General features: G+C 41.3%; 1 protein-coding gene across 2 annotated transcripts in view; it reads right to left on the bottom strand.

Moving 5' to 3' along the window:
* Nucleotides 1-23,914, bottom strand: part of kirrel3a (kirre like nephrin family adhesion molecule 3a) — a 279,028-nt gene that overhangs the window by 109,483 nt on the left and 145,631 nt on the right. For both annotated transcript variants that reach the window (XM_024393565.2, XM_024393566.2), the window contains exon 3: nt 13,692-13,841. In XM_024393565.2, coding sequence (XP_024249333.1) covers nt 13,692-13,841 — 150 coding nt within the window. The remainder of the gene's footprint in view (nt 1-13,691; nt 13,842-23,914) is intronic.

Raw genomic sequence — 23,914 nt, 5'->3', positions numbered from 1 at the left:
CTAAGGCATTGCATCTTGGTGCAACAAGTCCCTGGTTCAAATACAGGCTGTATTACATCCAACCGTGATTGTGAGTGCCATAGGGCAGTGCACTATTGGCCCAGTGTCATCTGGGTTTGGCTGGGGTAGGCCGTGATTGTAAATAAGAATTTGTTCTTAGCTGACTTGCCTAGTTAAATGAAGGTTAAATTTAAAAAAACAACTGGTGGGAACCGCAGTGCAATCAGTAGGAGGTGAACAGTGGCTGGTGCTGAAAATACAGCTAACCTGTTATGCACGTGTTGCACATCAACAGATGCAGAAAACCAGTCGAGCAATTCATTTAAAAAATAATCTTCAATTTAATTTGACTTTACAAACAACAAGAGGGCTTAATTGGAGTCTATTTCTTCAGAGCTTAGACCTATATAAAATAACTTAATTGGCTGAGGTAGATTATGAGGCTTAACAGCCTAATAGAAGTAGGATTTATTTTATTAGGCCTATTTACAATTGCAACTTGTCAAAAATGTAGCATCCTACATAAAACATTTAAAAACATTTTTTTTTAAACCTTTATATAACTAGGCAAGTCAGTTAAGAACAAATTCTTATTTTCAATGATGGCCTAGGAACAGTGGGTTAACTGCCTGTTCAGGGGCAGAACGACCAGATTTGTACCTTGTCAGCTTGGGGATTTGAACTTCCAACCTTTCGGTTATTAGTCCAACGCTCTAAACACTAGGCTACCCTGCCGCCCCGATAATAATTTAAAGAAAAAAAGTCTGCACATTCAAACTAAAACAATGTAACTAATAATGAAAAGCTTACATTTGTAAATCCCAAACTCTAAATGTAATTGGAAAGGTAGATACAAATGATTTGTGAAATTGTAGTTACAATAGAGAATGTAAACAAGATGTAAGCAAGATGCTGTGTTTTTATTTACAGTAGTGATGGACAACTGGAGGCATTTTGAAAACAGTTTTTTTGCTTTTAACAAGTGTACTGTAGCAGGTGTAGCCCATCATTCAAATGTTTTCTATTAGCAGGACAATAGCCCGGCTACTGTAGTGAAAATCCCTAAACTTGCAATGTATTCAATGCTTAAGTACTCTAAAGTGTTACATTTCTAACTCAAAACAGCAGTACAGTATTTCTTCCTCAACATCTTTTATGCTTTCGTTAAAAAAATAACAACAAAAAATTACATTCAAATGTGGATGTTTATTTAAATTACATTTTAGTTGCACTTTCACCCAGCTCCACGACCACAGGTAAAACCTTGCTGATATGATCAATGTATTTGTTGCATTGTTGTAACATCAATTTCTCTAGCATCTTGATGGCCTTGACCAGTTCATCTTTGCTTGTCGGCTTGGCAGAGTTACGGATGAATGTTTTCAGTTGATGCCAAACAAGTTTGATCCAGTTGAAATTAGGAGATCGACATGTAGAGATGAAAAAAATATATTTTTTAGATATACTGTAAGCCTACTGTAGGTGTTGTAGGTCTTTTATTTACTTATTTTTATTTAACCTTTATTTTACGACATAAAGGTCTACTTACTCTGCTGGCGTCTTGACCCAATGTATGCACTCATTTGCAAACCCGGACGGCAGTGTGTTTTAGGTCATTGTCTTCATTTGGAGAAAAAAAAAGACATTTAGCCTAACAGGCAACATTTGGTACAATAATAGAAATATACATGTAAATAGGCCTAAACGTAACAAAAATAACAAAAATATTGCTATAATCCTACCTTGAATCCTACCTTGAAAGAAACGATGTGGTTCCAGAAACACCATCTGACATAGTGTTCAGCATATCTCTTGATGATTTCTTCCTCAAAGAAATCTCGAGCCACGATACCTGAAAAAGGAGGCAAGAGTGAATTATTGTGGAACACATAATCCACTACAATATTTTATGTACCTTAAACAGCCAAACTTACCATCAATATTCAAATATGGACCTGGTCCCTGGCGAGAAATTGCTCCCACATATGGAGTTTCAGCGGAGGCTTGGGACTCGGCTTGCTTGATCTTCTTCCTTTTTTTCTGTAGAAATGTTGAGCAAATTGCTCAAGGGCCACGGTTGATTCATCTGTGAAGATGACGTCATTGAATGTCTCGCCAGCTTTGATCCTTACCTGTGCCTGCAGGATGTGAAGGTCTTTGTTTGTCAGACAAATGAGTACTTGAGGTCACCGAGAAAGTCTGGACATGGCCTGCTCTCCCTTATGTAAGGAATTAGGTACTTTCCCATGCTTACTACAGTATGTACTGTAGGCTTGTAAATCCCAAACTCTAAAAGTAATACTTGTCAGACTACATAGTAGCCTAATAAACAAATGCATGTGGCTTATTTTTCAAAATGCTTTAAATGCTTTATTATCCAAATGTAAAAGCATATACTGTACAGTAATCAAATCAAATCCAATTTTATTGGTTACATACACATGGTTAGCTGATGTTAATGCGAGTGTAGCGAAATGCTTGTGCTTCTAGTTCCGACCATGCAGTAATATCTAACAAGTAATCTAACAATTTCACAACTACCTTATACACACAAGTGTAAAGGAATGAACAAGAATATGTACATGTAAATATATGGATGAGCGATGGCCAAACGGCATAGGCAAGATGCAGTAGATGGTATAGAGAACAGTATATACATATGAGATGAGTAATGTAGGGTATGTAAACATTATATAAAGTGGCATTGTTTAAAGTGACTAGTGATGCATTTATTTCATCCCATTTTTAATTATTAAAGTGGCTAGAGATTTGAGTCAGTATGTTGGCAATGTTAGTGATGGCTGTTTAACAGTCTGATGGCAAGTACTGTATTTCTTCTTCAGCATCTTTATGCTTTTGTTAATAACATAATGACAACAATACTCTTTCAAAATGCAGATGTTGATTTAGTTATGGATCCATAACTAATTACTATGGGAATAAATATCACAGATTTACAGAAATATTTGAACAAAGTTGTCTAATGTTGTTTATACACCTTGTGGGTGGGGGCAATGGTTCAAAAAAATGGGAGAAGACTAGTATTTTCTAGTTGAATTCCTCATTGTACAGTATATGAGAATATATCACTATGTTGCCAAAAAAGTTCAAGACTGTTATGGTTTCAAAACTACTTTCTGCACATTTCTGCTACTTTCTTAGGCTATACAAGTGCTATTGTCACGACTTCTGCCGAAGTCGTTGCCTCTCCTTGTATGGGCGGTGCTCGGCGTTCGACGTCACCGGTCTTCTAGCCATCATCGATCCATTTTTCATTTTCCATTGGTTTTGTCTTGTCTTCCCACACACCTGTTTTCAATCCCATTCATTACCTGTTGTGTATTTAACCCTCTGTTTCCCCTCATGTCTTTGTCAGAGATTGTTTTATTGTCAGTTTGTTGTGTTGGTGCGCGACGGGTCCTCGTGCCCATGGTTTTTTCATGTCTGTACTGTTTAGTGTTATGGAGCATGTTCTGTGGACGTTTATTAAAAGACTCCATTTACACTCCATTTTGACTCTCCTGCGCCTGACTTCCCTGTCACCTATACACACGGCGCTGACAGCTATCTCTTGCTAAAAAACAACATGTTTACACCTATGCAGTACATTTAGCAATAATAATAATAAACCTCAACTTTAGAAAAAGAAAACAATTATGACAGGTGTGTTGTAATAAAAACAAGTGTTGTCCACTGATTGTGAAGAGGGAAAACCCAGATATTCACAAAGTTTGTGATGAATGACAGGTTGTTTCTTCATGCAAAATAGATTTGGGGTTTAAAATTCAACTGTGCTGCTTAATTTCAGGGGTTTAGTGAAGGCGTAACATTTTTTACCCTTAGGACAAGGGGAGTATACAGAATGTTAAGACTACACAAGGGTTAAGATAAGGTTGTTTGGGTTGTTCTGCACCTCAATCAGATTGAGTGGTCTGGTGTGGAGTGATTTAAACATAGTCTTACAAAATACAGTATCTGTGGATGCTTGAAAACACAATAATTCCATATTAAGGTGTTGTTCATGGCTAAATAACATGTGAATCAGAACCGGGACAGAGATACTGAGCAACAGCTTCTATCACCAGGCGATCAGACCGTTGAACATCCATCAGTAGCCGACGACCTGCCGGCACCTTGAGACTAATGCCCCATGTCTATAGAGTCATTGCACACTGGTCACCTCATATTCTGTTTGTATACTGTTGTTTATTCACTGCGTATGTACAGTTGAAGTCGGAAGTTTACATACACCTTAGCCAAATACATTTATTAAACTCAGTTTTTCACAATTCCTGACATTTAATCCTAGTAAAAAAATCCCTGCTTAGGTCAGTTAGGATCACCACTTTATTTTAAGAACGTGAAATGTGATAATAATATTAGAGTGATTTATTTCAGCTTTTATTTCTTTCATCACATTCCCAGTGGGTCCGAAGTTTACATACACTCAATTAGTATTTGGTAGCATTGCATTTAAATAGTTTAACTTGAGTCAAACGTTTTGGGTAGCCTTCCACAAGCTTCCCAAAATAAGTTGGGTGAATTTTGGCCCATTCCTCCTGACAGAGCTCGTGTAACTTAATCAGGTTTGTAGGCCTCCTTGCTCACACACGCTTTTTCAGTTCTGCCCACAAATGATCTCTAGCATTGAGGTCAGGGCTTTGTGATGGCCACTCCAATACCTTGACTTTGTTGTCCTTAAGCCATTGTTCCACAACTTTGGAAGTATGCTTGGGGTCATTGTCCATTTGGAAGATCCATTTGTGACCAAGCTTTAACTTCCTGACTGATGTCTTGAGATGTTGCTTCAATATGTCCACATCATTTTCTCTCCTCGTGATGCCATCTATTTTGTGAGGTGCACCAGTTCCTCCTACAGCAAAGCACCCCACAACATGATGCTGCCACCCCCGTGCTTCACGGTTGGGATGGTGTTCTTCGGCTTGCAACCCGCCCCCTTTTTCCTCCAAACATAACGATGGTCATTATGGCCAAACAGTTCTATTTTTGTTTCATCAGACCAGAGGACATTTCTCCAAAAAGTACGATCTTTGTCCCCATGTGTAGTTGCAAACCGTAGTCTGGCTTTTTTATGGTGGTTTTGGAGCAGTGGTATCTTCCTTGCTGAGCAGCCTTTCAGGTTATGTTGATATAGGACTCATTTTACTGTGGATATAGATACATTTGTACCTGTTTCCTCCAGCATCTTCACAAGGTCCTTTGCTGTTGTTCTGGGATTGATTTGCACTTTTCACACCAAAGTACTTTCAACTCTAGGAGACAGAACACGTCTTCTTCCTGAGCGGTATGACGGCTGTATGGTCCCATAGTGTTTATACTTGCGTACTATTGTTTGTACAGATAAACATGGTACCTTTAGGCATTTATTTATCTCAAGGATGAACCAGATTTGTAGAGGTCTACAATTGTTTTTCTGAGGTCTTGGCTAATTTATTTTGATTTTCCCATGATGTCAAGCAAAGAGGCACTGAGTTTGAAGGTAGGTCTTGAAATACATCCACAGGTACACCTCTAATTGACTCAAATTATGTCAATTAGCATAACAGAAGCTTTTAAAGCCATGACATCATTTTCAGAAATTTCCCAAGCTATTTAAAGGCACAGTCAACTAAGTGTATGTAAACTTCTGGCCCACTGGAATTGTGATGCAGTGAATTATAAGGGAAATAATCTGTCTGTAAACAATGTTGGAAAAATGACTTGTGTCATGCACAAAGTAGATGTCCTAACTGACCTGCCAAAACTATAGTTTGTTGACAAGAAATATGTGGAGTGGTTGAGAAACGAGTTTTAATGACTGCAACCTAAGTGTATGTAAACTTCTGACTTCAATTGTATATACTGTATTCTCGACATAGCTCATCCTAATATATTTAATACTGTACACACCATATTCTTTTCCAAATGATATACTTTCTATACACACCACATATTTATATTCTGATTCTCACACATTCCTGGATTGTTATTTCTAGGTTATTTAATTTTTTTAAATGATTTGTGTATTTGTATTGTATTTGCAAAACATTCTACTGAACTGCTGGAGCTAGTGACATAAGCATTTGGCTGCACCTGCCTTAATACCTGTAAATCTGTATATGCGACCAATAAACTTTGATTTGATAGACAATGAAAAAGTCCCTTCATATGAAGTGTGATCAGATCCATTCCCTTCATGAACTGGCACCTCTCTGATATTCAGCTGTCATACACGCCTTATTAATCTGTAGTAGACAATGAATAGGGCCATTATAACACCATTAATTCCTTACTAACTTCTTACTGATCCCTTCGTGCGCCAATCCCGTTAACATGATTGATTTGATAACACCCAGTGAAATAGCAGCGCGCCAATTTCAAAAACAGAAATACTCATAATAATAATTCATAAATCATACAGTGATTACACATGGGTTTACAGATGAACTTCTTGTTAATCCAGCCACAGTGTCAGATTTCAAAAAGGCTTTATGGCGAAAGCAAACCATGCTATTATCTGTGGACAGCACCCCATCAAACATACACATGAACATCATAATTCAACCAAGCACAACAAAAAGTCATGCCTTACCTTTGAAGATCTTCTTCTATAGGCACTCCAATATGGCCATTAAACATCACAAATGGTCCCTTTGTTTGATAAATTCTGTCGTTATATATCCAAAATGTCCATTTATTTGGTGCGTATGATTCAGAAAATTCACCGGTTCCAACTCGCGCAACATGACTACACATTATCTAATTAGTTACCTGTAAACTTGATCCAAACATTTCAAACAACTTTCCTAATCCAACTTTAGGTATTTTTAAAAGTAAATAATCAATCAAATTTAAGACGGAATAAACTGTGTTCAATACCGGAGGAAAACAAAGTGGAACGAGCTTTCAGGTCACGCCCCCCAACCACAACAGTACACTTCACTCTACCATCGTTCTGAACAGGGCTACTTCTTCATTTCTCAAAGGAAAAATATCAACCAATTTCTAACGACTGTTGACATCTAGTGGAAGGTATAGGAACTGCAAGCAACTGCCTTAGGTTTCTAGATTCCCATTGAAATCTCATTGAAAAGAGAGTGACCTCAATTTTTTTTTCCTGGATGGTTTGTCCTCTGGGTTTCGCCTGCCAAATAAGTTCTGTTATACTCACATACATCATTCAAACAGTTTTAGAAACCTCAGAGTGTTTTCTATCCAGATCTACTAATCATATGCATATCCTAGCTTCTGGGCCTGAGTAGCAGGCAGTTTACTTTGGGCACACTTTTCATCCGGACGTGAAAATAGTGCCCCCTAGCCTTAAGAAGTTTTAAGGTGTTAAATACTACTTATTATATTATAATAGAAAATTAATAAGACTCCATGTGAGGTATTACCAGATCCTTCCCCATATAGCGCTCGGCTCGTATCTGAGTGCCGTGGGCCGGGCGGCACGCTGAGACAGACATGCCCCGGCTGGCACGTCATTAGGAAATGATGGACACCTCCCTAGAATCCCGCCATGCTACGAAACACCCAACAGATATGGCCCAGTGGCCCACAACGCCAATCCCTCAAACCACCACAGCTCAACAGAGAGGAGAAAAAGTGGAGGAAGAGAGAGTGGGGACTATTAGAATTCTGCTTGGATGAGCTGCACTTTTCTCTCCACTGTCTAAGTGTTCTCAATCTACCGTGACAGTACAAAAGGATGAGAAATGGCAGAGGAGGAGGCAAGCTGAAAATACAAATGATCTCCTATCGGCGTTTTTTAAATGCAGTTTACATCTTAATTTGTTTGGGTCCTGATGCTGTAATCACTCTAGCGCTCAAGACAAATTAGATGAGCTTTATTCAGGCTTGTTTATAAGACAGACAGCTCAAATTTTTATCATACCTATTTCAATCCGTTTGGAAAACAAAAGATTGCTTAAACAGTAATTGTCCCACGTAGAGGCCGTTGTTAGATGTTACCTTAATACAAGACATCATCTTAGAATCGTCCGTCTTTTGTATGGGATGAAAATTTCAAGAAAGTGAATAGAGATGAATATCAATGACCCCATGCCAATAGCATTCATCTGGATGGCCTAATCAATACAAGTGCTAGCTCTCAAATCAATAGATGCTGTATTCCCAGACCACAGGACGTTGGTGGCACCTTAACTGGGGAGGACGGGCTCATGGTAATGGCTGGAGCAGAATAAGTTAAATGGTATTAAACACATCATTTCCATGTGTTTGATGCCATTCCATTTGCTCCATTCCGAACACTATCATGAACAACCCTTCCCTCTGCAGCCTCCTGTGCCCAAGACGATTATTGCTTGCAAATTATCCATCAAATACAGAACCAGTTCAAGGCAATAAATAATAAACAGTGTCCAGTACCAAATAATACAAAAACATTATTCAAAATAAACATAACACTTAATTAATTCATGTTTCGTAACCAACCAATTCGAGCTAAAATGTATACGTTTCCTAGCATGAATATATGAATGTAGGCCATATATCAACAGGCTCTACATTCAAAAGTAAACACACAGAACAACCAAGTGCCCTTCCCAATCTAGTGCTCGTTTACCTAGCCTGGGCCACTGGTGGCTTTGACATTAAATAAAAGGCAGATTGGTAGGATGGGAGGATGTTGGGATGAGGGATTAAAATATCAGCTCACTGTGTATGAGAAGGCATAAATCACCATAGCAAGGTTACTACAGGGACAAAAAAACAGCCACTGTGGGGGAAGAGTTCAGACGGTTCGGGACGCCAATGTGCAATGGCTCTACGGATGCAGGCGAGAGGTAGCCTTGTAGATGAGGCAGTGTGTGCTGCTTCTCCTCAGTTTGATTGATCTTTTATTGTCGGTATAGAGGGTGATTACCTCCAGTAGGCATAAAGGCTAATCCATAACAAAAGTGACAGTAATAACCGCTAAGCTGCTGAGGGGAGGGAAAATCCTTTTTGCTCTGAAAAGCACTGCTTAATCAGCCCAGAGGTAGCCAGAGGTTCACAGGGGACGTATAGAGTCTAGATGTGTGTGTAGACTTGTCAGGGAAGCGTTAACTCATTGTTTTATTTGGCACTATTTTACTGCACATCAAGGTTGATCTGAGCTTGTAATTCAATTTCAGACACAGGGGCAGTTTGTTTTCAAACAAGGCGCTTGTGAATTAAAGCTTACAGTTTGCTTCTGAGCTTGTCTGAGCTTGTTTGCTTCTTACAGTTTGCTTCTGAATGTTTGGGTATCACAGGGTTAAAAGCGATTGACTGAGTTAGCATGCAATGAAGTAGGGTCAATTAAGGAGGGTAAGAAAGGTAACCTGTTAGCTGTGGTAGAGCTACTGTAGGCTACAGTTTGTCCAAAGCTTTACACCTATTTGCAGAGTTATTCAACAGACACTTTGGAAACCTCAAAGATGAGCTCTGTTAAATTTATTCAACTGACAAATCACACACATTGATTAGAGTAAATAACTACACAAATTTGATAGATAATTAAAGCATTTGCAATTATGCCCCATGTGAGATTTTCCCCAGCCCTCAATATAATGTAAATAGCTGCAATGGTTTATATGATTTGCAGTAAACAACACATTAAAAGAAACTGAGCAGACACTTGTACTCCAGGTCATAATAGAGTCTGTACAAAAACGTATTTCAATCATTATCGGAAGGCCCGGTTCAGATCTAGCAACTGACATTAGGAGAGACGACATGAGACAAAACTAGACAGTTTTAGAATTGTGTGTAAAACACAACAAGGCAACTATCCAGGCAGACCAGTGGTTGTGTCAAGAAACACTGGCATATTTTAGCAACGGACCCAGCTTTGCTGGCTGAATTTAAAAATCCACCACTTATTGTGTATAGGAGAGGTCGCAATTTACACAATAAATTGGTTCATGTCAACTGCCAGCCACAAAAGAAAATCAGCCAGGCTCTTTTACGCCCTCTACCAAATGGTAGCTATAAATGCAGAGGATGCGCACAGTGCAACAATATGATGAGGTGTGAATATTTCTGCCACCCACACAGGAAAACGGTTCCAAATAAATGACATTATTACTTGTTTCACTACCCATGTTATTTACATTATTAAATGTCCATGTGGGCTCTGCTATGTCGGTAAAACCTCTCATTCTCTCAAACAGAGAATTAGTGAACATAAAAGTTCAATCAGGAGAAACGACAGGTATTATCCAGTCGCAGTACATTTCAATGACCTGAAGCATGACATTTCTACCTTCAGATTTTGTGGCATAGAGAAAGTTAAGATATCAGACAGGGGAGGTGATATTAATAATACTCTAAGTAAAAGAGAATGTTTTGGGATTTTCACCCTCCAGACATTATTTCCTAAACGACTTAATGATGAAATGCCTATGTATGTTATGTTTGAACATGAATTATGTGCCTATTTAAGATTACTCTGTTTTTCGTACGATGTACCCAATGACGAATGAAAACTTGCTATGTCCTCATTGTGGTTTTACAGACGTGTTTCATACGTCTTATTTGTACACTTTTCTAATATTTATGAAATGCATATTGTTATATTTGGTAGCACTTAGTTGTTTTTCCTTTGCCTCCAACCCCCTTCGATGTGTGGAACGGATGTGGGTCGGGCTAGGTCTACATAAGCGTGCACATTTTAAAAAGTTCACAAAAGCTCTGATGAAGGCCGTGAGGCCGATACGTAGGCTTATTAAAGATCAGTGATACTGTCAAGAGCAGTGTGTGGTTTCCATTTTCCTTCAGAATTTTGTGTTGTAGAACAACTGACTAACAACTGGTCATTCAGATCGAAATGATGACCAGTTTCCATGGTGACACTTTATTCTTTCAATTATGTGTTGAAACTTTGTTACAAGTTCTACTTTGTGTAGCAAGTTGTTGTAGTAAATTAGTTACATGAACTATATGCAGCCACTGGCTCACCAAAGACAGTTCATGCATACTCTGTGACTTTACAGAGAAATATCAGCAACCTAGCAAGCATTTACTCATAGTGCACTCTTCTCTGATTGGCCAAACTCAACCGTCTCATCTCAAGTCTTTGGCTAAGATTTTAATTGATGAATCTTGGAAACTCTAGCAGCCGACAAGAAACGTTCTAAAACTAGACTGATCAGATTAAGCAAACTAATGATCTAAAACTCCATGAAACCATCTCGTCTCAGTTGTTAGATATGAACCTAGCCTAACACATTTTGGAAAATGTTGTTTATTGGGCCTAACACATTTTGGAGAGCATATTTCACGTTTAATTCTCAGAAAGCATCTTTGTCAACAGAAGACATCATCTGATTGAGGCAACTCTCATGCATTGTTGTTGCTCAATTGGCAGTCATGCATGTCTGAGATTAATACCTGCAGTTATCTCCAAACCCATTTAAAGCAGCCCTGACCTCTGCTAGTGCCGTGCTATCCCCCTTAGCTAGGTGACAGCCGGCTGTGGCTCCCCTGCATGGCTGGGGGGATTTCTAGGGATCTAATTAGCCTCAAGGGCCCCTTTGGATCTTGTACCTGCACTATCTCATGCCTTATTCAACAGAGCCACCGCCACAAGGCCACTTGGATTACCCTGCCACTCTCAGATGGGGTTCAAAGTTCAAATGTCACTGGTGGAGGGCATTTTCATCCCAGCGATATTGCGTGGAGTCTGTGTTAATGACAGCCCCTGGGTTTATCTGTAGTTTAGGCCTAGGCAGGCTGCAGTGTGTTGGGATATTATTGTGTGTCGGCAAATAAAATGCTTTCCTTATGAGGGAGGAAAGTAAGGTCAGGCTATTACGGAAACGGCACGGCCTTGTCTAATGCAGCAGCTAAAACTTGTGTTTCCAAAGTGCATGAACACTGAACACTTTTGCACTTTTGGGACATTGTATTGGGAGGATATTGCAATGTATTGCAATGTATAAACACAAATGTTTCAACTATGGAAGCTATGTTCAAAGAACGGGGTCCAAAGAGGAATCCCAAATAAAGTCTAACACATATCCTCAACATCACACAAAGCATCAAAGCTGCAGTCTGAAAATGTTTTAATAAAATCCCTGACATCAACAGATGCTTGTGAGTTGGGGCCAGTCGGTGTACGGGCAGGCATCCACTCTGGTTATGAGAGCACAACACGGCAAGGCTGTCAAGCGTTGGAGTGAGGTCGGTGGTTGGCTGCCTCTGAGTCTCCAACCGTCTCCACCGAAGGGGAAGTGACAGGCGGGGATTGACCATGACAGCATCCATACATTTATTACCTCTCTCACCTGTCCCGCTGGTGGCTTTGTATGCAACTTTTTTCCAAACGATGCCAATTTGTCTGGGATTAAGTGTCATGCTAATGGCTAGGCCATGGGGAGGATGATGATTTGTCTCTTTTGCCCTAAAAATCTGAACCCTCCCCCCACAATAAAAAAATGGTGCCCTTATGTATAATTAATAATTCTATTGGAGCTGAATTGCCAACATCTTAACTCTCCCCTCTCCCTGCCTTTGATCGGCTACTTCATACTCCCCACGAAGTAACCAACTTTAAATTAGTGGGCAAAAATGCATCCACTAAGGGGGGGAATAATGAACTAATACCTCTGGAATATATCATGCTTTAAACAAGGGAGGATGAATCGATAATGCTAATTAGGGTGCTCCTTCCTTGCATCTGCCCAAGGCCCCAAAGGGTTTGCATCGAAGGGTTCCATCGATCCCACCCCAAATGATGGCTGATGGAAAACAGATTGGGGGGATTTGGCATCACCTCATTAAGCCTGATTTGAGGATGCATCAATGATTGATCTCTAGCCGATTCATATTCAGTTTCCTCCGCCTTTCAAATGATTACTGAGCTATTTCAATATTACAGTATTCCCAGCTCTCCTCATTTTCTTCTCTCTATCCCTTCCTCTCGCTCACTTTACGTGTGCATTTGAAATGGCACCTTATTTGTTATATAGTGCACTACTTTTAACCAGGCACTATTAAGATCGCTTTATTGGTCAATTGTACACAAAGTCCAACCAAAATTTAATCCGACCCATTCGAAAGAGGGGGGCAGGGGGAAGTGCCCCTGTGACAACAATGTGGAGTATGAAATATTTTTTACATATATAATTTTTGCTATCATTCTTTTTTTACATCCGTTATATGACAGTGGCAACGATGATGATTATGAACATGGTCTTTTGCCTACTAATGCCTGCAGTGAAGAAAACGATGACAACAATAACATCTAATGTAACTGGCCCCTCTAACAGTACAACTGGCCCCAGCTTGGCCCCCCCAGTTGAAATGGTCTAGAATCGCCACTGGCTCACTTCCCGCCAGATTTCTCGCATTGGATCCTGGATTTGAACTGGCTGCTGGCTTGCCTCTCTAACCGTTAGGCTACATGCCACCCTGTTCAAGGGGCTCTGGTCAAAGTAGTGCACTACATAGGTGCCATTTGGGACGCATCCTAAGTCATCTAAAATGTCAACTCTTCAGGTTCCCCAGATCTACTACTCTTTCTACCTGCTGTGAAACAGTCTGACACTGTTTTGCAAGTGTTACGTGGCCTTGAACGGGATGTTCTCTCAACACTCACTCATCCTGATACACCTTCCCATTTACCTGGACCTTGCAGACATGCTGTATACACAATGATTTAGTGATCTTGAATGTAACCAAATAGTATTCAAGCTGATCCTTACCGAGCACAGTTAGTCGGGCGGGGCGTGTTCTGATAGCTGCCTGGATGGCCTGGCACTCGAAGAAGGCGTCATCCTGCATTTCAGTTCTCTGAATCAAGAGGTGGTATTCACCCTTGCTGTGGTCTCCCACGATGTCATAACGTGGGTAGCCTGGAACACAAGAACACACATTGTTACTCACACACACACACACACACACACACACCTTCATTATGTGTGTCCACACGCTAGGTTTTCCAATTATCCAGAGATATGGATTGCAATGCCCACTAGTTTAAAGAAACACAATTAAAGCAACAATTGGTTTTTCAGAATGAGCTTGTTATTCCTTTCAGGAGAACAGAGAACACGCACAATTATAATGGAGATCACACACGCGCGCACACACACTCACACACACACATACATACACACACACACACTCACTACAATGATATATTTGATGTGGGCTGTGTTATTGTTGCTTTCCACTCCTTATACAATTATACATCTTTAGCACGGTAAAAGATGCACGTATAGTAGCTAATTACTTTCTCTGGCCACCTACAGTTATCTTTGGAGGAGGAGAGAAGAAAGGGAACAGTGGACTTTCTTGTTTTTTCTTCCTCAAATAAACAAATGGAGCGTTAATCTAGCCTCCCGCACATAAACTGAGCAACTGTCAGCCCTCGAGGGGATTCAATTCTCCCATCGCCAATTGTGTCGAGTCCAGTGTCTGCTGTAATAGCTACTATAACCCAGTTGAAAAACAAATGAGCGATATGTAATATCTAATAGACCATTTTATTAGGAAATAATATCACCCTAAACAGATCGGATATTGTTTTTAGCAAAGCAAGTACATTTTGTATCGGATCCACTGAATTGAAAATAATACGGCCTCTTTTAGCCTGTAATGAGTCTGTAGTCTAAATTTATGATGTTGTGGGGATTCCTATTCTTATGTATGAATGTGTTACATAACAAAAATAACACAATGTTAGAGGTGATACACTAACTGCAATTATTATTTATTTATTTCGGAATTCTGTGTGTTGATACTCAGGCGATGGATTCAAACGATTGAACCGCAAAGAGGAGTTTCAGTTTTGAAAGAACAAATCCACAAAACTGACAACGTTCATTTGAGCTGTCAATGGAGGGCTGATGGATGAAGAACAGAAACAACAGAGAGGTAAAACAGCAGCAACTATAGAAAGAAAGTGCAGAAAGCTCTCTCGAAAACGACCTGTACGCTCTCGTTGGTTGGCCCTCACTTCATACTCGTCGCCAAATCCACTGGCTACAGGTTATCTACAAGTCTCTGCTAGGTAAAGCCCCGCCTTATCTCAACTCACTGGTCACTATAGCAGCACCCACTCGTAGCACGCACTCCAGCAGGTATATCTCACTGGTCACCCCACCCCCAAAGCCAATTCCTCCTTTGGTCGTCTTTCCTTCCAGTTCTCTGCTGCCCATGACTGGAACTAATTGCAAAAATCTCTGAAGCTGGAGACTCACATCTCCCTCACTAGATATAAGAACCAGATGTCAGAGCAGCTTACTGTCACGATCGTCGTAGTGAGGAGACCAAAGCGCAGCGTGATGTGAATACATCCTTTTAATGATAGATGAAAACAAACATGAAGTACACTAAACAAACAAACAAACAAACAAAATATCAAAACGAACGTGACCGCTATAAATATTGAGTGCAAACATGCAACATCACATAGACAATAACCCACAAACCCAAACTGGAAAATGGCAACCTAAATAGGTTCCCCTCTGGACAGAGGAGCGGCTCTGGCAGCTCCGAACAGGAGGGAGATTCCAGCATCGCTGGCGTGACAGGCAGCTCTGGCGGCTCCTGGCTGACTGGCGGCTCCTGGCGGCTCTGGCGGCTCCTGGCTGACTGGCAGCTCAGGACAGACTGGGAGGCTCTGGCGGCTCAGGACAGACTGGGAGGCTCTGGCGGCTCAGGACAGACTGGGAGGCTCTGGCGGCTCAGGACAGACTGGGAGGCTCTGGCGGCTCAGGACAGACTGGGAGACTCTGGCGGCTCAGGACAGACTGGGAGACTCTGGCGGCTCAGGGACAGACGGCTCAGGACAGGAGACTCTGGCGGCTCAGGACAGACGGGAGACTCTGGCGGCTCAGGACAGACGGGAGACTCTGGCGGCGCTGGGCAGGAGGAGACTCTGGCGGCGCTGGGCAGGACGAAGGCTCTGGCAGCGCTGGACAGGCGGGAGCACCGGTATGGATGAGACGGAGAGACAGCCTGGTGCGGGGGGCTTCCACCGGAGGGATGGTTTGTGGAGGTGGCACCGGATAGACCGGACCGTGAAGGCGCATTGGAGATCTTGAGAGCAGGGCTGGCACCATCCGCCCTGGCTGGATCCTCACCCTAGCCCGGCAGATGCTGGGAGCTGGGATGTAGCGCACCCGGCTAAGCACGCGTACTGGGGACACTGTGTGCTCCACCGCATAACACGGTGCCTGACCAGTACAACGCCCGCCATGGCTGCCTCTCGGGCTTCCAGCCGTGCTACCTCTCATACCGGCGCCTCTCTGCTTTCGCTGACTCCAGCTCTGCTTTGGGACGGCAATATTCCCCTGGCTGTGCCCAGGGTTCTTTGCTGTCCAGAATCTCCTCCCAAGTCCAGAAGTCCTGTGATTGCTGCTGCTGTCTGTTACCACGCTGCTTGGTCCATTGTTGGTGGGTTATTCTGTCACGATCGTCGTAGTGAGGAGACCAAAGCACAGCATGATGTGAATACATCCTTTTAATGATAGATGAAAACAAACACGAAGTACACTAAACAAACAAAATATCAAAACGAACGTGACCGCTATAAATACTGAGTGCAAACATGCAACATCACATAGACAATAACCCACCAACCCAAACTGGAAAATGGCAACCTAAATAGGTTCCCCAATCAGAGACAACAATAAACAGCTGCCTCTGATTGGGAACCAATTCAGACCACCATAGACCTACAATATGCCTGGACTAGATACACACCTAGACATACAAAAACCCTAGATGAGACAAAAACACACATATCACCCCTGTCACACCCTGACCTAACCAAAATATATAAAGAAGGTCAGGGCGTGACCCTTAGGTGCACCTGTACATAGCCCATCTGTAAACAGCCCATCTATCTACCTACCTCATCCCCATACTGGTATTTATTTATTTTGCTCCTTTGCACCCCAGTATCTCTACCTGCACATTCATCTTCTGCCGATCTACCATTCCAGTGTTTAATTGCTATATTGTAATTACTTTGCCACCATGGCCTATTTATTTCCTTAACTTACCTCATTTGCACTCACTGTATATAGACTTTTTCTTTTCTTTTCTTCTACTGTATTATTGACTGTACGTTTTGTTTATTCCATGTGTAACTCTGTGTTGTTGTATGTGTCGAATTGCTACGCTTTATCTCGGCCAGGTCGCAGTTGCAAATGAGAACTTGTTCTCAACTAGCCTACCTGGTTAAATAAAGGTGAAATAATAAATGTTAGCGGGGGTGTTAGCGTTCAACCCAAATGGGCAAAGTAAATAACATTAATGCTCATTGATTTGCTCTAAAATACTGCTGTTTATTCTACTGCCAAGGGATCAATGACAAGCCTAAATCATCATAGAAGCATTTTACTGAGCCATAGTGTAGGGGAGTCTTAAGTGAGCTGACTGGGAGAGACTAACTCCCACACCACTGCTGATACAAACAACATAATGTGCCAGATGCCAACGTATAGGGCCTAGAAGTCTTACTTTGTGCACATACACTAATGCATTCATGTACTATATGTCTTGACCAGAGCATTAGAATTTCATTAGCTATTTCATGGTTAATGGCATTACTGATTTTGTAAGTTAATGCTGGTTGATCATTCTCAATACATTCACCAAGGGGACCTGAACATTGTGCTAACCTCTGTTATTAATAAGATGCATAACAAAAGAAAACCACATTTTGAAGCAGTTTTCCCTCATAGGGAATTGATTAAATGCAAGAAACTGTATTTTTTTTACATTAATGAAGCATGTGGGTTACACTTTACATGAAGGTACAAACCCTTTCTAAACCCTATCTCATCCCCTCATCCTATATATACAACTCTCCTTCCGTGGCCTCCAATTGCTCTTAAATACAAGTAAAACTAAATGCATGCTCTTCAACCGATCGCTGCCTGCACCTGCCCGCCCGTCCAACATCACGACTCTGGACGGTTCTGTCTTAGAATATGTGGACAACTACAAATACCTAGGTGTCTGGTTAGACTGTAAACTCTCCTTCCAGACTCACATCAAACATCTCCAATCCAAAGTTAAATCTAGAATTGGCTTCCTATTTCGCAACAAAGCCTCTTTCACTCATACTGCCAAACATACCCTTGTAAAACTGACCATCCTACCGATCCTCGACTTCGGCGACGTCATTTACAAAATAGACTCCAATACCCTACTCAATAAATTGGATGCAGTCTATCACAGTGCCATCAGTTTTGTCACCAAAGCCCCATATACTACCCACCACTGCGACCTGTACGCTCTCGTTGGCTGGCCCTCGCTTCATACTCGTCGCCAAACCCACTGGCTCCAGGTCATCTACAAGACCCTGCTAGGTAAAGTCCCCCCTTATCTCACCTCACTGGTCACCATAGCAGCACCCACCTGTAGCACGCACTCCAGCAGGTATATCTCTCTGGTCACCCCCAAAACCAATTCTTACTTTGGCCGCCTCGCCTTCCAGTTCTCTGCTGTCAATGACTGGAACGAACTGCAAAAATCTCTGAAACTGGAAACACTTATCCCCCTCACTAGCTTTAAGCACCAGCTGTCAGAGCAGCTCACAGATTACTGCACCTGTACATAGCCCATCTATAATTTAGCCCAAACAACTACCTCTTCCCCTACTGTATTTATTTATTTATTTTGCTCCTTTGCACCCCATTATTTCTAGCTCTACTTTGCAAATCTACCATTCCAGTGTTTATTTTTTATTTTTTTATTTGCTATATTGTATTTACTTCGCCACCATGGCCTTTTTTGCCTTTACCTCCCTTATCTCACCTCATTTGCACACATTGTATATAGACTCATTTTTCTACTGTATTATTGACTGTATGTTTGTTTTACTCCATGTGTAACTCTGTGTTGTTGTTCGTGTCGAACTGCTTTCCTTTATCTTGGCCAGGTCGCAATTGTAAATGAGAACTTGTTCTCAACTTGCCTACCTGGTTAAATAAAGGTGAAATAAAAAAAAATAAAAAATATATATACAGTATATGTAATATTTATAACATGACCAAAGGTATGTGGACACCTGCTCGTCCAACATCTCATTCCAAAATCATGGGCACTAATATGGGGTTGGTCCCCCTTTGCAGCTATAACAGCCTCCACTCTTCTGGGAAGGCTTTCCTCCAGATGTTGGAACAATGTTGCGGGGACTTGCTTCCATTCAGCCATAAGAGCATTAGTGAGGTTGGGTGATTAGGGGTGGCTCGCAGTTGGCGCTAGAATTAATCCCAAAGTTGTTTGATAGGGTTGAGGTCAGGGCTCTGTTTAGGCCAGGTTCTTCCACACCGATCTCAATACACTATTTTTGTATGGACCTCGCTTTCTACATAGGGGCATTGTCATGCGGAAACAGGAAAGGGCCTCCCTCAAACTGTTGCCACAAAGTTGGAAGCACAGAATCATCTAGAATGTCATTATATGCTGTTGCGTTGAGATTCCCTTTCACTGGAACTAAGGGGCCTAGCCCGAACCATGAAAAACAGCCCCAGACCATTATTCCTCCGCCACCAAACTTTACAGTTGGCACTATGCATTGGGGCAGGGAGTGTTCTCCTGGTATCCGCCAAACCCAGATTCGTCTGTCCGACGGTGAAGCGTGATTCATCACTCCAGAGAATGAGTTTCCACTGCTCCAGAGTCCAAGCTTTACACCACTCCAGCCGACGCTTGGCATGGCACATGGTGTATCTACTTGGCCATGGAAACCCATTTCATGAAGCTCCCGACGAACAGTGCTTGTGCTGACGTTGCATCCAGAGACAGTTTCGAACTAGTGAGTGTTGCAACCAAGGACAGACAATCCACTAATTTGAAAGGGTGTTACATACTTTTGTATGTACAGTATAGTGTATGTATATCTCCTCCTATAACTACTGCTGTACATATATTGTTTCTGTTTACATATTGTCCATAGTGTCTTTACACACCACAAATTTATATCTGGGACGGCTCGTTCTGACATTTCTTAATCTCTTGTTGCTTCTTCTTTTTTTGTCCTTTTCTTTTTTCCTTGGCATTATTTGTGTATTAGTATTGTACTGTTAGACATTTACTGCACTGCTGGAGCTAGTAACAAAAGCATTTTGTTGCATCTGCTTTAACATATTATAATCTGTGTACACGACAAATAACCTTTGATTTGATTTGACTTTAATGGAAAGTGTTACCGGAAGCACATATAATCATATTTTATTTTTGAGAGGGGATTTGATTCTTCGGGGGATACTAATATACTGTACATAAGATCCCTGAGGAAACCAATTTTCCTCCCCTGCGGTGTTAGAGAGAGAGAAAGGAGGCACAGAATACATTCAATCCCAGAAAACCATTAAGACCTGAGATCAAGTGTCAGACGAACGACCCCAAGCCAAGTGGGAATGAATAGCGGAAGAAGCTGAAGACAAAAGCTTGTCAATTAAGGCAAACAATGTATAAAAGCCCCAGGTATAACCTCTATAAAGGCGATCCATTAAGATTAATCAGACTCGACTTAGATCAATGCCGTGACTTAGATAGGAGAGGGTTTTGGCGGACGATGATGTATTTCAGTTTGGAGGAGTGCGGACACCTAACTGACACATCAATGGGAGGAAACGGAAATTAACACTGTCTGACAAATTTCAGCCTATTCCCTAAAATAGTGAATTTGTCCCTAGAGCCCTATTGGCCCTGGTCAAATGTAGTGCACTATAAAGAAAATAGGGTGCAATTTGGGACACAACATGAGTAGGGCCAGATCAAAGGGAACACAGGAGAGAAGGTGAAGGCCACATGTAAAGCGAGCACTCCCTTGCTCTGATTTAAAAAAGTGGAAAAAGGAAGAGTCCAAATTACACGGGGAGAGCAATCAAGAGGCTAGGGTGCTGTCGATGCCATTGACAGTCAAACCCCTCCTTCAGCTTTTTTTGAAAACTAAACATTATCAGTTAAAAATATAATTTTCCCTCATTGACTTTGGCCTTTGATTTACAACACCACTTCATGGCCATAATCTGTCCTATTCAGATGAATATGTTAATTATGTTTAGCTTTAAGTGCCATTATCCTTTAGTGCTCGAGCCATTCTTTTAGCTCCTGATGATAGTTATGATAGCCATTAGGACAATAGTACGGTGTCAGTATGTGGCCTTGCTGCCTTCCGTCACATAGCTGTTGTGTTGACTAAGAGGTCTAATTTCCCTGTCGTCTCTAAAAGCAAACAGTTCACACTGCCGGGAGGAAGCCTTTCCAGTTCACACTAGACCCCCCTATCATTGATCCGCCGTAAAGACGTGGCATTTATCCCCACGGCAGGCACACAGACACAGACAGCTCCTCTCTCTCTCCCCCCCTCTCTCTTTCTCTCTCTCTCGCAATCTCCCAACCTTTACTATTATTCTCTATCTCTCTCTCTTTCTCTCTCGCTCTCTCTTTCTCTCTCTCTCTCCCTAGCTTTCTCTTTCTCTTCTCTGAGCTGATAGTGATTTTTGGTTAAGCACCAGGAGGCCCCTGGGGACCCGGTCATTACACTGCACTTCAGTGACACAGGTGATGGGTCCCAGGATGCTACTAAAAGGACCCGAAGTGGGATTGTACGGACATAATGGGAAAGGATTGTTCTCCCAGGCCCAATTATGAAAACGCCATCCATGACAAAATATAACAAGGGACTGAGGCAAAAGCAGACCATGTCTTCAGGGGAAGACAATGTAACAGATTGGCATGGCAGGATTTGTGGAAGAAGAAAACAAATCTGATGACATGGCATGGTACGCAAACTGTAGTCCATTGCCATATTGTAACCCCAGGTATATTTTCTGTCCTCTCTAATGATGTTATTGAACATTTTATTCAAATGGTTTATCAAGTCAAGTGATCACATCTCCTCAAAGACATTGATTGGGTAAAATAGTTTGTAAGGTGGGTTGTTGATGCTGATTTATCCAGTATTTGACTTTACCTATCCAAACAACACACCACACACCGCTCTGAAAGCTGATTGTGGGAAATCATTTCCTCTGGCAGTCATCAGAGCAACGATACTGTCTTCAAAACAGCCCGAGGAAAGATTGGGGAAGCAGACACGCTGACGCTTTCGAAATTAGCAAAACATGATTTAACCATCTGGCGGAGCAGCAGATGCTGCCATAAATTGCTGCAACTTTCAAATGTTGATTTTCTTTAACCCAGATGCAGTTTGGGGTCCCGGTGTGTAGGGTTAGTTGAGTTTAATATATTCTGGGAGATTGAGAAACAGTTTTTCTGGCTGTGGTGTTCATTTTGAAATACATCTCACGCGTCAACTGCAGTGTTGTAAGATGGCTAATGCAGAATAGGAGAATTGTGGAAACAACAAAGAAAATAATTATGGCAGTAATGTAATGGTACTCAAGCAGTAATCAATACACACTGAAAATGGTATAACAAAAACATTTGTCTTTGCTCTTGTTGCCTCTAAATCAGGGGTGGGCAATTCCAGTCCTCGAGGGCCTGATTGGTGTCACAGTTCTGCCCCAGCCCCAGCTAACACACCTGACTCCAATAATCACCTAATGATGATTTTCAGTTTAGAATGCAATTTGATTAATCAGCTGCTGGTGGAGAAAAATGTGACACATATCAGGCCTTCGAGGCCTGGTGTTGCCCACCCCTGCTCTAAATGAATAAAATAGCATATCATTTCTTTGAGAAATAATTTTTTGAGTGTGGATCCTACAGATGAAACTTGTGCAATATTGGCCATTTACCATATCACTTGCACTTATAACAATTTTACATTTGTGATTGGGCCCAATACAATGGTTCTCTCCCGTTATACAAAAAGCACGTAAACCCCTTAATTTCTTTGTTTAATAATTCAGAAGAGGGTTCTGATTAAGCCACACCATGAAATACATTTGAAACACTTGTGAGAATTTGGAAAAACAGCAATTACACAATCAGTGTTTGTGACTCCTGTGCCACGTGAAGTGGCTCTTTTAATTAATGATCAAACTCTAATTAAATACTCCATTGCTCCATTGCATCGCTCTGTCATTTGGACCGATGTGACGAGTGACAGATAACTTTTTGATGAAGAGAGCGCGCATGGATTTATTTTCAATTACGTGAAGGTAATGAAAGGAAAAAGTGCAGATCAATGGATATTTGAGCGACACAACAACAATTGAGAACCATGACAGAGACAGTTGCTAAGGGAGAGAGCAGAATGGAGAGAGATGGACAGGCAGATGAGAGATATTGAGGCCACAGATAAAGGCTGTGTCCAAGAGAGGAGGGAAGGAGAAGAAGAGAGAAAGGATGGTAACACTTTACATTAAGTTGTCCCTATTACTATGTAACTAATACAGTAATAACTGTGTTAATTTAGTAGTCACATAGATTTTAATATGTAATTAAATGAAAATAGGAATGTTGAGGAATCCATTATTACACAACTGCTGAAGGTTTATCCACATGTGTAACTACTGATGTTACTACACATTTTCTTATTCCACTATGTAAATAATGTTTTGTAATTACATGTTTGAAAGTCACCTGTCAATTACCATGTCAAGAACTGAAACCAAAATCTGACCGTGTTACATGTAACTACAAGGTTCCGCTATCATTGAATCCACATGTAATGCCAGGGTTGATAAATAGGCTAGGACCAAGTAACAACAATATCAAGCAACTTAATGTAAAGTGAAATCCAATTGGGTACCTTTATAATTACTATGCTGTTACAATGTAACAACATTTTCAGACAATAGGCTGACCAGGAGAAATTAGGGCAAAGGAGAACATTAGGTTTAAGATGGGCTGAAAATCCTGTTGCCCGCGCTGGCGTTGCAGATGACTATATTGGTCCACTAATACTGGAATATTAAAGCCCCAGTGTACTACTTTTTGAAAAAAATTATAAAACAAAGTATTCATATTTTTTTAAATACGGATTTTT

This window comes from Oncorhynchus tshawytscha, linkage group LG30 (genome assembly GCF_018296145.1).
Source record: "Oncorhynchus tshawytscha isolate Ot180627B linkage group LG30, Otsh_v2.0, whole genome shotgun sequence".
Classification (NCBI taxonomy): domain Eukaryota; kingdom Metazoa; phylum Chordata; class Actinopteri; order Salmoniformes; family Salmonidae; genus Oncorhynchus; species Oncorhynchus tshawytscha.
The sequence above is the reverse complement of the archived record's forward strand: the minus strand, read 5'-3'. Positions and strand labels throughout refer to the sequence as shown.